The 13,986-nt window shown below is 48.0% G+C and overlaps 2 protein-coding genes across 5 annotated transcripts; one reads left to right on the top strand and one right to left on the bottom strand.

Moving 5' to 3' along the window:
* Positions 1–1,385: 1,385 nt before the first annotated feature.
* On the bottom strand, positions 1,386–3,552 carry ATP6V1G2 (ATPase H+ transporting V1 subunit G2). The gene is made up of 3 exons (XM_060163313.1): positions 3,427–3,552; positions 3,052–3,152; positions 1,386–2,538 (listed from the first exon to the last, which is right to left on the bottom strand). Exons 1-3 carry the CDS (start codon positions 3,506–3,508, stop codon positions 2,365–2,367), a joined length of 357 nt encoding a protein of 118 aa, XP_060019296.1. The 5' UTR covers positions 3,509–3,552; the 3' UTR covers positions 1,386–2,364.
* On the top strand, positions 3,415–13,361 carry NFKBIL1 (NFKB inhibitor like 1). 4 transcript variants are annotated; one of them, XM_060163311.1, is made up of 4 exons: positions 3,415–3,548; positions 5,051–5,327; positions 12,087–12,308; positions 12,488–13,361. In XM_060163311.1, exons 2-4 carry the CDS (start codon positions 5,063–5,065, stop codon positions 13,072–13,074), a joined length of 1,074 nt encoding a protein of 357 aa, XP_060019294.1. In that variant the 5' UTR covers positions 3,415–3,548; positions 5,051–5,062; the 3' UTR covers positions 13,075–13,361. The 4 variants fall into 4 exon arrangements, with proteins under 4 accessions (XP_060019294.1, XP_060019293.1, XP_060019292.1 ...); XM_060163310.1 differs by lacking the exon at positions 3,415–3,548 and adding an exon at positions 3,802–3,913; XM_060163309.1 differs by lacking the exon at positions 3,415–3,548 and adding an exon at positions 4,439–4,649.
* The last annotated feature ends 625 nt before the right edge of the window (positions 13,362–13,986 follow it).

Here is a 13,986-nt window from a genome sequence, read left to right as displayed (position 1 = left end):
GCTACTACCAGTAACAAAAGGCATAAAGGAAACTAGCATCCTCCCCATTGTTATCTTTTTTCTCTTGTCCTGCTCTTTTCCACGCCTCTCTTTTCATTTACGTTCTTGCCGCACAGGCCTTCTCTCTGGGCACCCCTCCGTGGGTGCAGGAGGACCCAAGGTGGCGGGATTTCGAGTTCCCACGGGGTCCTTGGTCCGGTAGTCAAGGTGACCTGGGGACGTTGGCGCTGGAGCTAGGGAACGACCGGCCCCAGGTGTGGGAAGTGAGTCGTGCTCACGAGTCCTATCCTAGCCCTACCCTTTCACCAGCCCTGGAGCCGGTGGACGGCATTTGCCTAATGTTGGCCGAGGTAGCTGATGCCTTAAGAGCCCTGAGGTTCGTGGGCGTGGGCTGGAATCAGGAAGGGGTTCTGAATCCACTGAGTGGGGTACAGGGTCTAGATTCTGCCCCAAATGTTAACGATAAACGCTAGGGCTTGAGAGTTAAATAACTTTTTATAAGTGTTGTTAATTCTACCGGAATGTGCTTAGCCCTGCCCCCAATAGACCCTTGGTTCAGCCTGGATTTTTTTTTCTGAATGAAACATTTGATATATCTCGCCCCGCTTTTGTATGCTACAGAAGTCAGATGTGACTTAACAAAACTGACAACAGACGTTTGGCCCTTTACCTGTTATCACAACCATTTAACACCAAGGTGTACCATTATTCCCATGCTATATCAAGCAAACAGATTCAAAGAAATAAAGCAACATGTCCAAAGTAATACAGCTAGTAAGGTGACCAGTAAGAGCCAGGATGTAAACACCTCTCTATTCTCTAGTGTATCCTGACTTCCTGCTTAAAGAGTCTGGTTAATAAATACACACTATAGATTACCTCACTGGTTCAAGTGCTTGGTGAAGTAGGCTCGTTTTCTGTGGCCAAAAGAAATAACAGTGATCCAAGGATGATGTTACAGAAGCGCAGTTTTTCAAACCCACAATATCAATCTTTTTCAACAGTATTTATCAACTGCCTGTCCTGTGCCAAATGCTATCCTGAGATCTGGGGACACAGCAGTGAACAGCCCTGTCCTCACAGAGTTCACATAACAGGGGAGACAATACATAAACATGTCAAGTATCGATAGGTGCTATGAAGGAAAATAAAGCAAGGTAAGGGGCAGAGTGCTTGTTCCTACACCCCAGCTGTTCTCTACAGTTACCATCTATAGTCCTCAGGTTCACAAAGGAGGAGCCACGTGTTTCTCACTTTAGAGAAAAAATAATGTACCATTTGCTTTTGTTTCTCAAAGCTCCAACACCTTTTGGGTGTTTGGGGAATACATAAACAAGGAACAAGAGTGACTGAAAATGAGAAATGATGAAGCAAAAGGAGGCTGATTCCACCCAGCAATTGATTTGCCCATAATTATTTTATTGACACTTTTTTATTGTTACAAAGGGAAAGTAAGGTGTTGAGGATGTAGAAAGGAAGGCCATGCACATGAGGGGACACAGCATCACTTTAGATCTCAGGAAGCAGTAATAAGCATCTGATGGGTCTTTGGGGAAACAGGAAAAGGGGGAAATCCAATAAAGAGAAAGACCAACTTAAGAGAGACAAAAAGAGAGGCTAAGAAATGCAAACATCTTCCTGGAACCACAGAAGAGAGGCTAAATGAGGCCATCATTTAATCTATCTTTTCAGGGATAATAAGGTCTCTGGGGAAAGAGAGGTGGGAAGAACCAATTTTTTAGAGAATTTCTAGGGTCACAGAATGAATGTGACCCTAGAAATTACAAAGCCACAGACAGAAGTGAGAAAACAGCTATGTTTAAGTTTTGGTAGGTGGGCAGAGACTAGTAATAATATCACAGGTTTGCCATTTATTGAATCACAGCTACTACATGCTGGAAACCATGCTAAACTCTTTATAGAATGATTCCTAACCAATGCAACACCCCTGCAAGGTAGGCATTATTATTATTATTCCAACCTTGCAAAGGACACTGGGGTTACAGTTTAAGTAGCTTGTTCTTGTTGCCCAGCCAGCAAGGGGCAGGGTCAGAAGAGGGACCCGAGCCTGCCAGGCTCTGAAGTCAGAGTGTTTTCACATCCCTACTTCTCCATGCTACAAATTTCACAGAGGGGCTGGGTGAGGGTGACTTGGCAAATTCCAAGCTCCCAGTGAAAGAACAATAAGGAGATTCAGGTCTGAGCAGGATATTTATAAATTTCACAGGAGAATTATTGGATCCTGCTTTCTAGAATTTCTAGGGAATGCAAGGGAGAGAAAGGATTATGGTGGGAGTTGATTTTGACTTGGGGATTTCTTTGTAGGAGGGAACTGGCAGGAGGAGTCAGGCCCTAGGGTGGGTCCTAGGCAGCAGTCCGGTAGTTGGGGTGGACCTGGGGCCTGACGTCACAGACCATGCCAAGAAGCTGGGCCAGGACACGTTCGCGGCTTCTCTGCTGGGAGCTCTGCATGCCCTGCACCTGGCGCCTTGTAGCCTGCTCCACCTCAGCTGACAGATTCCCTTGGGAGCCCATGGCCTGGGGGGTGGGAGAAAGGGTGGAAAAGAGAAACGAGAAAGCAGAAACAGAGAAAGAAGCATCCACGCATGTGGAGGGAAGGGTCCTGGAGCAAGACCAGAAAGAAAGGCCCTCTCCAAAACCACTCCCATCCGTGGAAATATCTAGACACTGAAGAGACCAACATAATGCCCTCTCCCCTAAGACCTGACATGCAGCATCACCCTACAACAGACCGTACCATCCCCACCACCTCACCACCCATGCCCATAAAACTCGGCCCTCCACCCCAAATATCATCATACTCTACAGAGACTGTGGCAATCCCCCCCACTTCCACAAGCCGTACAAGTCCTTCAAAACTCCTAGACGCTCTTACATATCACAAAGCTTGACCAATATCATGGTCTTCATCAGGTCCCCTTCAGCCCTTTACTACCTTATTTTCTTGTGGAATCACCCTGTACACACCTCACCAGATATACCGACCAACTTGCACCCTGGGGTCCCATCCCAGCCTCCCCCACGACTCACTGCCTGCTGCTTGCTCTGGAATTCCTGCTCTCTCTCTCTGCGGTATTGCTCCACTTCCATCTGTGCCTCCTCCTTTGCCTGCTTCAGACGCCGGGCCTTCCCTGGAGGCAGGAGAAAGGACTGAAAGTGGGGGTAGACCCCACACACACAAAACGTGAGAGCAGGGGTCAGTCCCTCCCAAAAAGTTAGTGCCTTCTCTCAGCCAGCCAAGAACTAGATTCTGACACCCACCCATTTCTTCCCTCCTAATAAGCGCCCCCAGCCTCCCTCCCCCCGCCCCACCAGCCTTGGGTTATCCTAAGGACTCAAATGTTTGCTGTCCTTCCACCCCCAATTTTCTCTCCAGATTCCTAAGGGAGAAATGAGGAGACTCACTCTTTCTGGCATCTGCCACCTTCTCAGCCGCCCGCTTCTCGGCTTGCAGGAGCTGCTGGATACCCTGGGACTGACTGGCCATTTCTGTCGTTACGACCGATGCCGTTTCGGAAGCTACCAAGGTACCAGATGGCTCCCCCTTTCCCCCTCCCCCCACACCGCCTCCTCCTCCTCCAGCTGTTTGCTGCAGCCTTCCACTACCCCTGGGTCTTAGTGCTCCCTTTTTCGCTCAGCCTCCTGCACCGGGTGTCTCCCCCAAACTGATCCTCCCATTGATGGCTGGTCCTCCTCTCCCACCTCTCACTCTGGCAGTACCCAGAAGAACCGCCTGGGGGCAGCAAAGACCAGGTCCAAAGCTGCCTGCTAACTTCACAGCAGGTGCAGGGCTTTCCCAGTCGGAAGGTCTAGGAATGGGGGCAGGGGCCGAGAAGAGAGGGAGTATTTGAGAGAGAAGGAGGCATAGAGGGATTGAGAATGGGGTGAGGAGGTAAGGAAATTATCATGCGTGGTGTCTTGGGAATAGAGTGTGCTGAGCTTCTCTGAATTCTTCCAACTTCTTTTCCTTTTTCTCCCTCCCATTTCCATCTCCTTTTTCTACACCTTTCCCAATTCCAAATTTCTCCATTCACTTCACGTGCTTTGTCCTGCGGTTGTTTTCCTTGTCTTTTGCTTCCTGTGTTTTTCTCTTTTATGATCTGTCCCTTTCTTGATCTCACTGTGGTTTTGATTTTTCATTTTCATTGTGATTTTTATCCTGTCTTTATCTCCCCTGTTTTCTCTCTCTTCTCATTTTTTCGCCTATCACTGAACCATCTCCTCTCTCCTCCCAGTAGGGGGAAGCGGGGTTAAACCTCCAAAGAGCCCTTGCTCTTCCTTTTCCTCGCCTGTCGTCCAGTCTTCCGGTTTCAGACGGACCCTTTATCTTAAGTTCCCTAGTTTCCCCCCGGAGGCTAAGGCCAAGGAAACACCTCCCGTCCCCTCGGGGAGGAACGGCATCCGGTAACGCGCCTCAGTTCATTTCCGTCCTTTACCTGCGTCTCGGCTTGCGCCATTTCCGTCAGTCTAGAGTGTCTCCGCCCTTCCCGCCTCCCTTCCTCGGAGCGTCTTAAACACAGGCTTCGGGCCTACTGCTCCGGGGGTACTTAGGGGGCGGGGGGGCAGGTCTGATGAGTAACCCCTCCCCCCAAGTCCCAGAGGGAGAAGCCTCTACATCTGTCTGTCGGGTACATTATATTCAATTTCTAGATCATTATTTGAAATTGTGACTTTTTAAAATTCAGGTTTCTATTGATAAAAATTTCCCCCATCACTCTCTATTTGTCTTTATTATATAACAAAGTCCTTTATTAAAAATTTACCTGGACTAATGAGCCTTTAAGTAATCATTTATCCTTTTCTCAAATTTCACATTAAAAAAAAAAAGTGACCCCAGCTCCCCTCAAAATTGTTTTCAAACCTATCACCTGGAAAAGGGATGAGGGTTAGGACTGGCCTCATCTCTTGCTGAAAATGTAAGAAGAAATGGGGAACCAAAGGGAGAAACAGAGGGAATATCAGAGATGGAGGGGGAGGGACCATCCAAGGCTGGGGTCCTGACTGCTGCCTGTTTATCCTTCTTCCTCAGCCCAAGAGTTCCATGGCCTCCACTTCCCGACGCCAACGCCGAGAGCGTCGCTTCCGTCGTTATTTGTCTGCAGGACGGCTGGTCCGGGCCCAAGCCCTCCTCCAGCGACACCCAGGCCTTGATGTAGATGCTGGGCAGCCTCCACCACTGCACCGGGCCTGCGCCCGCCACGATGCCCCTGCCCTGTGCCTGCTTCTTCGGCTTGGGGCTGACCCTGCCCACCAGGACCGCCACGGGGACACAGCGCTGCACGCTGCTGCCCGGCAGGGCCCTGATGGTGAGTCTGCTTCATGGGGAACAAGGTCATGAGCAACTGGTGGGGTGTGAGATGAAGGCCAATGGTTGAAAAATAAGCTAGTTATTTGGTCATGGGACTTAGGGAAATAGTTGACCAAGTTGGCTTGTGGCTGTCATTTGTGCCTTTACATTACTGAGCTACCATTGTCTGAAGAGCCCAGCATTCCCCAAACAGCAACTAGTATTTAAATTACACATCTCTCTAGATTAGTAGCTACTTTGTCTCTTGACTGGTTGTTTGCGTGTAGTGTGAAAAGCAGGATAGAGGGTACTCTCTGCAGTTACATTGCCTGGGTTCAAATCCCAGCTCCACACTTAATAGCTGTGTATTCTTGGCAAGTTTCTAAACTGGCCTGATGCTTCATTTGCCCATCTGCAAAATTATATTTCTTTTCATTTTATTTTATTTCTTTTTGTGGTACGCGGGCCTCTCACCGTTGTGGCCTCTCCCGTTGCGGAGCACAGGCTCCGGACGCGCAGGCTCAGTGGCCATGGCTCACGGGCCCAGCCGCTCCACGGCATGTGGGATCTTCCTGGACCAGGGCATGAACCCATGTCCCCTGCATCGGCAGGCAGACTCTCAACCACTGCGCCACCAGGGAAGCCCCCATCTGCAAAATTAAATAACAGCAACCATTGCTGTGTGCCAGACACTTCTCACAAAGCAACTCATTTAATCCTCACAGCTACCCTATGAAGGTATAAGTACTAACATCATCCCCCATTTCTCAGATGAGGAAACAGCACAGAGAAGTTTAAGTACTTTGCCAAAGTCACACAGCTATTAAGAGCAAGGGTTGTATCCTAGGCAGCCTAACTAGACTGCCTATGCTCTAACCTGTGTGATCCTTTGTAGAATCATACAGTAATAATGCCTGTGTTCAAAGCACCCATGCTGTGACATATGTTTTGAGAATCAGCTGACACAGTACATAATTAGAGCACTTGGCACATGATAAACACTCTAGATACTGGCCATTGTTCCTGTGGTTATCAACAGACCATACTCTTTCACCCACAGTTCTGAAACTCAGAAACACTCTGAGAACCAAACATTTTTCATCAGTCTGCCACCAAACTCATTTGGTAACAAAACCTAACATAAACTAAAGCTAGGCTATTTATGATGTTTTTATCCTACTGATGTCAGTATTCATATGTTTCACTGCAGAAACATTCACGTGTTTGGTTACTGGGGCTACCCAGTCTCTCCCGGGCTACATAATATACAGTGTACAGTTGTCCCTTGGTATCCGAGAGGGATTGGTTCAAGGATCCCCCTCCCAAGAGACCAAAATCCACAGATGCTCAAGTCCGTTTTATAAGATGACGTGGTATTTGCGTATAGCCTACAAACCATCTTCCTGTATACTCTAAGTCATCTCTAGATTACTTAAAATACCTAATACAATGTAAATGCTATGTAAATAGTTGCAGGCAAGCAGCAAATTTAAGTTTTGCTTTTTGGAACTTTCTGGAACTTTTTTTTCCTGAATGTTTTAGGTCTATGGTTGGTTGATTCTGCGGATGCGGAACCTGAGGATATGGAGGGCCAACTATATGTATACTTTCAGATCAACTCTATCAAATCCCCAAAATATCTGCATTCTGGAAAGCCTTTGATATTGAGGGTTTCAGATGGGGACTTGTTGATACATTAGTGGCAGCAGAGGCAGCTCTGCAGAGGTACAGCCCTCCTAGGAAAATAACAGGTGAAACCCCTTTCCCCTTTTAGAGATTTTCCTTCTATAGTAAGAACATTAGATGAAAACCTTTAGGTTGGGATGAACAACCTGAACTCAGTTTGATTGCTCTTATCATCCCCCAGCTCCCCACGAATATACAGGAACCTCACCCACATCCCCGAAACCTCCCCCATATAGTCAAAAATCCCCTTTTCTTTAATTCCCCTAACATAAGTGAGATAGGCTGCCCTGTTCAGATTTTTTTTTTTTTAAACTGAGAACAAAGAGAGGAGGTTTACAAAGCGCAGGCACCTAACTCGACAGTGGACATTGTACATGGCAACAGAGCAGAGTGCCCTGAGGCCAACTTCAGACCCCGTCCAAGCTCCAGCTCTGCCACTTACAGGCTGTGTGACAGGGACATGCAGCTTAGCCTCCATGAACCTAATTTGCTTCTCTAAAATGGAGGTTGTGGCGAGTAAGTGAGGCAAGCATTTGGCAGTTTTGGTCCTCACCGGATGATAAGTATTGTTATTTTTATTCTTGTATTATTCAATTAAGGCTTTTTAAGTAACAGAAATGTCTCTTACAGTATGGTAAGTGCTTCCTTCATTGTACTGAATTCTAAGAAGCATGTGAGAATGACATTATGGTTCCATTTACAGATGAGGAAAGCAGGGCCTAGAAGGTTCAGGACCTTGCTGAAATCTCACCTACACTGAGGTCACTCCCAAGCCCTCTCAGGCCTTCCTTCCTCCTGGTCCCCTGCCAGCCCTACCACCAGGTGGCCTTCTAACTCCTTGGTAGAAAGGCCTGTCTCTAGAGACCACTCTGCCTTAAAATGCAGATATTTCCTTTGAACAGATGAAATGCCCCAGAGTCTCCTGGGGGAGGGTAGGTCCCTTCAGTTTCCATGTTCAAGGGATGTGCCAGTTCACGCTGAGTTGGCTGGGCTGGGTTGTCACACCTAGTGAGATGCCAGTGAATGGCCACTACCTTTGAGGCTTTTGGTAACACCTCATGGGGAGGTGGTCTTAGCTGTCAGAGACCCCTGTATAAACACACCTTAGTCCAACAATAGCCATTCTCTATATACAGCAAGAATGAGTGAACATTGAGAAACGGGGTCGTTTTCTCACAGTCTTTGCAAAAAGCATAAGTCCAAAGCCAGCTTGTGTGTTTGTTTTCTTTTTTTTAATGTAACATTCACTGCACCTGTGCCAGCACAGTATTAGACATTTCCTGTCCTTTACCCGCTTTGATCTGCTCAGCAGAAGTAGGCTGTGGCCCTGCTTTGCAGATGACTGAGCTGTCCGGTTTATGTTCTCTTTGCTTTCCAACCTTACATCCCACAGCGAGCCCACAAACCCGAGACTCCTGCTTCGTGACTCTGTCTTCAGTGACCCCAAGCATGTTTTCAACAAACATGCTTGTTCTTTTATCTGCCTCTTGCCTGTCGCCTTCCTGTCCGCCCTACTAAGTTTTCCACCTTGCTAGATTATTCTCCCTTCACAGCCCAGTGTAAGTCCCCACCTCCTCCTGGAAGCCCTTTCCAACCACCCCGCCCACTGTTACCTTTTCTTCCTGTGTCTCAGTCGTCACTTAATATAAACTTCTGCTCTGGCATTTTAAAAAAGTGTTTTGTACCAATTAGTATGAACATCTCATTAATGTAGAAATCATGTCTCATTATGGGGAGGAGAAGAACAGTGCTTCCATCACTAAGAAGAAGTGCATTTTTACTCCACAAAGCTTTTTTTTTCACATTTATTTTTCCCAATATAAAAGTACAACATGTTAATTAAAGAACATAAGGGAAAAGTTGATCTATACTGCTAAATTGGTGGTAAAGTTGGTGTTTCAAATCACTGGAGGGGGTGGTGGTGAACTATTTAATAAACGATACTGGACCATTTGTCTTCTCTGGAGAAAAATAGTCTTACCTTACACCTGACTTAAAAGTAAATTACAGCAGATTAAACACCTATATGTGACAGGAAATGCATGGGAGGGTTTTCCCTGGGGGGAATAAAACTTGGAAGACAGTATCAAAGAAAACTTTAGCTTTATCTATGATTTTTTTTTAAAGGATGTTGCAAAATGAAAATATATTAACATACCTTGTGGTAGGAATAGGGTTGCTTATCATACTATACTTTGTACTTTTTTCTTTTTTTTATATTTCTAGAAATATAGTAGGAAAACACACAAGGGCATAATCTTGGAGTGGAGAAAAACCTTCCTAAGAATGAAATAAAGTCAAAAGCTGTAAAATGAAAATATTGATACAGATTTAACTACAGTACAATTTTGAAAAGACAGATGGGAGAAAATATCTACAATATATGTGACACAGACACAAAGGGTTGGTATCTATACTATATAAAGAGCTCTCATATCTACACATATAATTTCCAGGGGAAAGTAGACAAAGAATATGAATATGAAATTTTTCATTAATAAAGTCATTTTTTTAATCAGATGGGCAAAATGTAAAGGGTTGGGGATATTCAGCTTTGGTAAAGGACAGCACAGGCACTCATATATTCTTTTTTTTTTTAACTTTGATAATTACCTAGTTCATTTCAAGAGTAATTGAATAATATTCTTTGTCGCATATAGAAAAGGATTCCTGAAAGTGATAAAGCTGTAACCTCATCAGGCGCTCGTATATTCTTGATGACACAAACTTTTTGAAAGCAGTTTGGCAAAATTGCACATGTCGTTTGACTCAGAAATTCCACTTCTGAGAATCTACCCCACAGAAGTACTGTAAGGAGTCCACAAAGACACATCCATAAGACTGATCATTTTTGGAAGCAAAGTCTTTCTGTTGGGGGTGTGAAGATTTGTTTCATGCACACAGTGGAACACTACACAGTCATAAAAAAGAATGAGGTAGACTGTGTATACGCCTGTGGAAAATATATAAATGAGGTGTTAAAATGAAAAAAGCAAGTTGCCAAACAATATATAGTAGTATGGTCGCATAACTGAAAAGAAATTGTGCGTTATGTGTTTATATAAACCAAGAGAAGACTAGAAGGGACCACAGCAAACTGTTAACAGTGATTAACTTTATTCTTTAGTCTTTAAAAAGAAAAGAAAATTTCACATTAATTATGTCCCTTTCACATTAAAATATCAGCTAAGGTTGAAGGAAAGCCACCCATAGTCTACCACCCAGAGACTAGAATGTTTACGTATTTCCATCCAGTCTACCTTTTTCAAGCGTGGGGTTTGGTCTCTTTTTCACAGAGCTGTGATTGGATCCTATGTACAGTTTTGCAGCCAGCTTTTTCCACACACAAACATAATTTTTAGTGGCTATTTAATATTCTGTACCAGATTTTACTCATGATGTTTTATAGTTGGAGGCCTTACCCCTTAAAACCTGTGAATTTAAAAACCTTCCACCCTCACACCTGCTGTGAGCCCTGGTGGGATATAAGCCGTTGAAAGACAAGACCAGGTACTTGCTGGGAGGGACAAGTTGGGAGGGCTTGTGACAGGTCACGTCAGTACTAAAGAGAAGCACCCCCACCCCTCCTTTTGATGTGGTTTGGGTTGGGTGACGCTCAGGTGTGCCAGGAGATGGGTGGGGGCAGTGGACCTTGGCCAGCCAAGGCTGGACCCTTCTATCTTCTGCTTTCCTGGCAGTGACAGGACAACCCTCCCTCTCTCTCATCCTTTTGCCAGGTAGCCAGTATGTTCTAGCACCACTGAATAAAGATCTAAAGACTGCCGGCCCACTTCTTCCTGCCGTAGGGAGAGAAACTAGGTCCACAGGAAGGGAGGGTGCCTCACTCATCTTCCTCTGTCCTGAGAGTGCAGAGGTGGTTGGCGACCATGGCAGGTGGCAGGCTGGCCAGGCGTAGGGTGCCGGGTGGGCAGTGAGGAGAGCAGCGTGGCACTCAGCTGATGCGTTGAGGTCAGGGTTCAGGAAGAGGGGAGCTCAGGAATGTCAGTCCCTCTCCTATTTTCCCCCAGCCTCCTGTCAGCCAGGCCCTGAGTGGAACCCTCTATCTCAGCCCCGTTCCCCTGCCCTAGGTCAGCAGTCATTTGGAAAGAGTTTGCTCTGCTGCTGGGAACATTTCTATGGCTCAAATTCATTACTGGGCTGGACTCTCTACCTCTCCGTCCCCCTCCCAGCATCCCCTGGCTAAGGCTGGCTGAGAGAAATGCCCCTGAAAATATTTATCTTATGCAGCTTATTGAAAAGTGATATAAAGAAAAGTATTAAGTATTTGTATATTTAGAATGGTACAAATCAGGGTGTGCAGGTATTTTCCCAGTCTGGAGAACATAGTTTTGGGTGAGAAACACAATGAGAGGCATAAAGTGACAATATTTTCAAGCCAAAAATGGAATATATAGTCAAAGTGTTTTGACATTACCCTAGGTGGCTGGAGGCAGACCAGAAAATGTCATTGACATAGTAGAGCTCCCAGGACACTAAATTAGTTTGTGAAGACGCAGGTCGGTATATTTTAAACTACCACACTTACCACGCATGTGGTTAAGTATCAGTAAATATTTGTCAGTGATGGTGATTTCCTAGCACCCAGAAAGCATCTATGTGGGCAACCCTTCCATTGCTCTAAGACCAAGAGAGTGGGCTTCCCTGGTGGCGCAGTGGTTGAGAATCTGCCTGCCAATGCAGGGGACACGGGTTCGAGCCCTGGTCTGGGAAGATCCCACATGCCGTGGAGCAACTGGGCCTGTGAGCCACAGCTACTGAGCCTGCACGTCTGGAGCCTGTGCTCTGCAACAAGAGAGGCCGCGATAGTGAGAGGCCTGTGCACCGCAATGAAGAGTGGCCCCCGCTTGCCACAACTAGAGAAAGCCCTCGCACAGAAATGAAGACCCAACCCAGCCAAAATTAAATAAATAAATAAATAAATAAATAAGCCAAGCATTTGAAGCCCTTTAAAAAAAAATAAAAATAAAAAAATAAGACCAAGAGAGTAAGTAACCTGTAGGATTCAAGATGGCGGCCCTACCAAGGAGTGAGAGTTCCAGCTAACTTTTGCTCACTGCTCTCCCACAAACAGCCTACACGGATTTCTTCCTGCCACTGCTGAGTCGCTGTCCCTCTGCCATGGGAATAAAGAATAAGGATGGGGAGACCCCAGGGCAAATTCTGGGCTGGGGACCCCCCTGGGATTCTGCCGAGGAGGAGGAAGAAGATGAGGCCTCTAAGGAGCGGGAATGGAGCCAGAAGCTGCAGGGAGAGCTGGAGGACGAGTGGCAGGAGGTCATCGGGAGGTTTGAAGGTAAGAATCCATTTCCATCCACAGCCGCCCTTCTTCCTCACTGGCTGCTTTTCCTACACCCACTCCACGAATGCTCCCACTGGCTTCCTATGGTCCCTTCTTCTGTGCTGCCCCACCTCTCTTGCCTGTCACCTTCTCATGGCCTCCCTGCGACCACCACCTCCCACCCTCCCAAACAGATGATGCTTCCCATGAGACCCAGGAACCCGAGTCCTTCTCAGCCTGGTCAGATCGCATGGCCCGGGAACATGCCCAGAAGCGCCAGCAGCAGCGCGAGGCAGAGGGAGCCTGCCGACCCCCACGGGCTGAGGGCTCGGGTCAGAGCTGGCGGCAGCAGCAGGAGGAGCAGCGGCTCTTCCAAGAGCGAGCCCGGGCCAAGGAGGAAGAACTGCGTGAGAGCCGAGCCAGGAGGGCACCGGAGGCTCCCGGGGATCGAGTGCTGGAGCCAGCCAGGGCCGGGCCCAGGGCCGAGCACCCCAGAGGAGCGGGGAGGGGCAGACTCTGGCGCTTCGGTGATGTGCCCTGGCCCTGCCCTGGCGGAGGAGACCCAGAAGCCATGGCTGCAGCCCTGGTGGCCAGGGGCCCTCCCTTGGAGGAGCAGGGGGCCCTGAGGAGGTACTTGAGGGTCCAGCAGGTCCGCTGGCACCCCGACCGCTTCCTGCAACGATTCCGAAGCCAGATTGAGACCTGGGAGCTGGGCCGAGTGATGGGAGCTGTGACAGCCCTTTCTCAGGCCCTGAATCGCCATGCGGAGGCCCTCAAGTGACCCCAGGGAAAGAGCAAGAAACTGCAGGAAGTGCAGGGAAGTAAGAAGGGTAAGGTCAGGAGACCGGTGCTGAACGGCAGAGGACGTGGGGCGGGAGCAGAACTTGTAATGAGCAGGGGTGGGGGGATGCGGGCCACCACCACTGCTCCTTGACTCTGCCATTTCCTAATAAGACCTGGTTCCACATCTCACTCCCGGTGTCTCCTCTGCCTTTGTCCATCACTGTGGTTTTCATCACCCATAACATCTCCTTTCTCACTCCACCTGCCCAAACCCACAGCTCCTGCACACCTGCACCATGCACGCACACCCTAACTCGTGCCCTCAGCTGGAGACTAGGAGCCCCCTGCTTGCCTGCCCACCCGCCCACCAGGGCGGCCCTAAGAAGGCCCAGCTTGCCCTCCAGTCTCTCCACTCCCTACACTGGGCTCCTCTCCACTCTTCAGTCAGCGGTTGGAGAAATAGATGTGAACAGAGGCGAAAAGGGGAACAAAACCAGTTTCCCTCCCCTCCCCAGCCAGAACCACATCCTCCTCCCCACTTAACACCCCCTTCCCCCAACACAGGGCTTTCCCTCTGCTGAGTCACTGAATGATGTGAATTGGGGGCAGCTGGAGCTGGGGGACCATAAGGAGGCTGTGGGAGGTTGGGGGATAGAAGCAGAAAGGATGGAGGAAGAGCCTATGGGGCAGTGGAATTTCGGTTGCTAAAATTAGGAGCAGGGGAAGGAGGCGGAAAGGGCCAAATTATGTAACCTGGGTTGTCTGTTCTTGGGCAACCAGGGATCCACCCCTGAGGCCATCCCTCGCCTCTAGCTTCTCAGTCCCGTCTCTCGTCCTCTAGGGCCCCGATTCTCTGCTCCCTTCATCGAGCTTCTGCCCCCATCCCAAACCTGGGCTTCATCTCTGGGCA

This window comes from Lagenorhynchus albirostris, chromosome 10 (genome assembly GCF_949774975.1).
Source record: "Lagenorhynchus albirostris chromosome 10, mLagAlb1.1, whole genome shotgun sequence".
NCBI lineage: Eukaryota > Metazoa > Chordata > Mammalia > Artiodactyla > Delphinidae > Lagenorhynchus > Lagenorhynchus albirostris.
The sequence above is the reverse complement of the archived record's forward strand: the minus strand, read 5'-3'. Positions and strand labels throughout refer to the sequence as shown.

Bases quoted from the DNA above. Each gene is read 5' to 3' on its own strand.
- NFKBIL1 (XM_060163309.1), top strand. From the start codon at position 4,593: ATGAGTAACCCCTCCCCCCAAGTCCCAGAGGGAGAAGCCTCTACATCT. The intron at 4,650-5,050 runs GTACATTATATT...CTTCTTCCTCAG, and splicing joins CCTCTACATCTGTCTGTCGG to CCCAAGAGTTCCATGGCCTC. The intron at 5,328-12,086 runs GTGAGTCTGCTT...TCCCACAAACAG, and splicing joins TGCCCGGCAGGGCCCTGATG to CCTACACGGATTTCTTCCTG.
- ATP6V1G2 (XM_060163313.1), bottom strand. From the start codon at position 3,508: ATGGCCAGTCAGTCCCAGGGTATCCAGCAGCTCCTGCAAGCCGAGAAG. The intron at 3,153-3,426 runs GTGAGTCTCCTC...TCCTGCCTCCAG, and splicing joins GGTGGCAGATGCCAGAAAGA to GGAAGGCCCGGCGTCTGAAG. The intron at 2,539-3,051 runs GTGAGTCGTGGG...CCCACCCCCCAG, and splicing joins TCCAGAGCAAGCAGCAGGCA to GCCATGGGCTCCCAAGGGAA.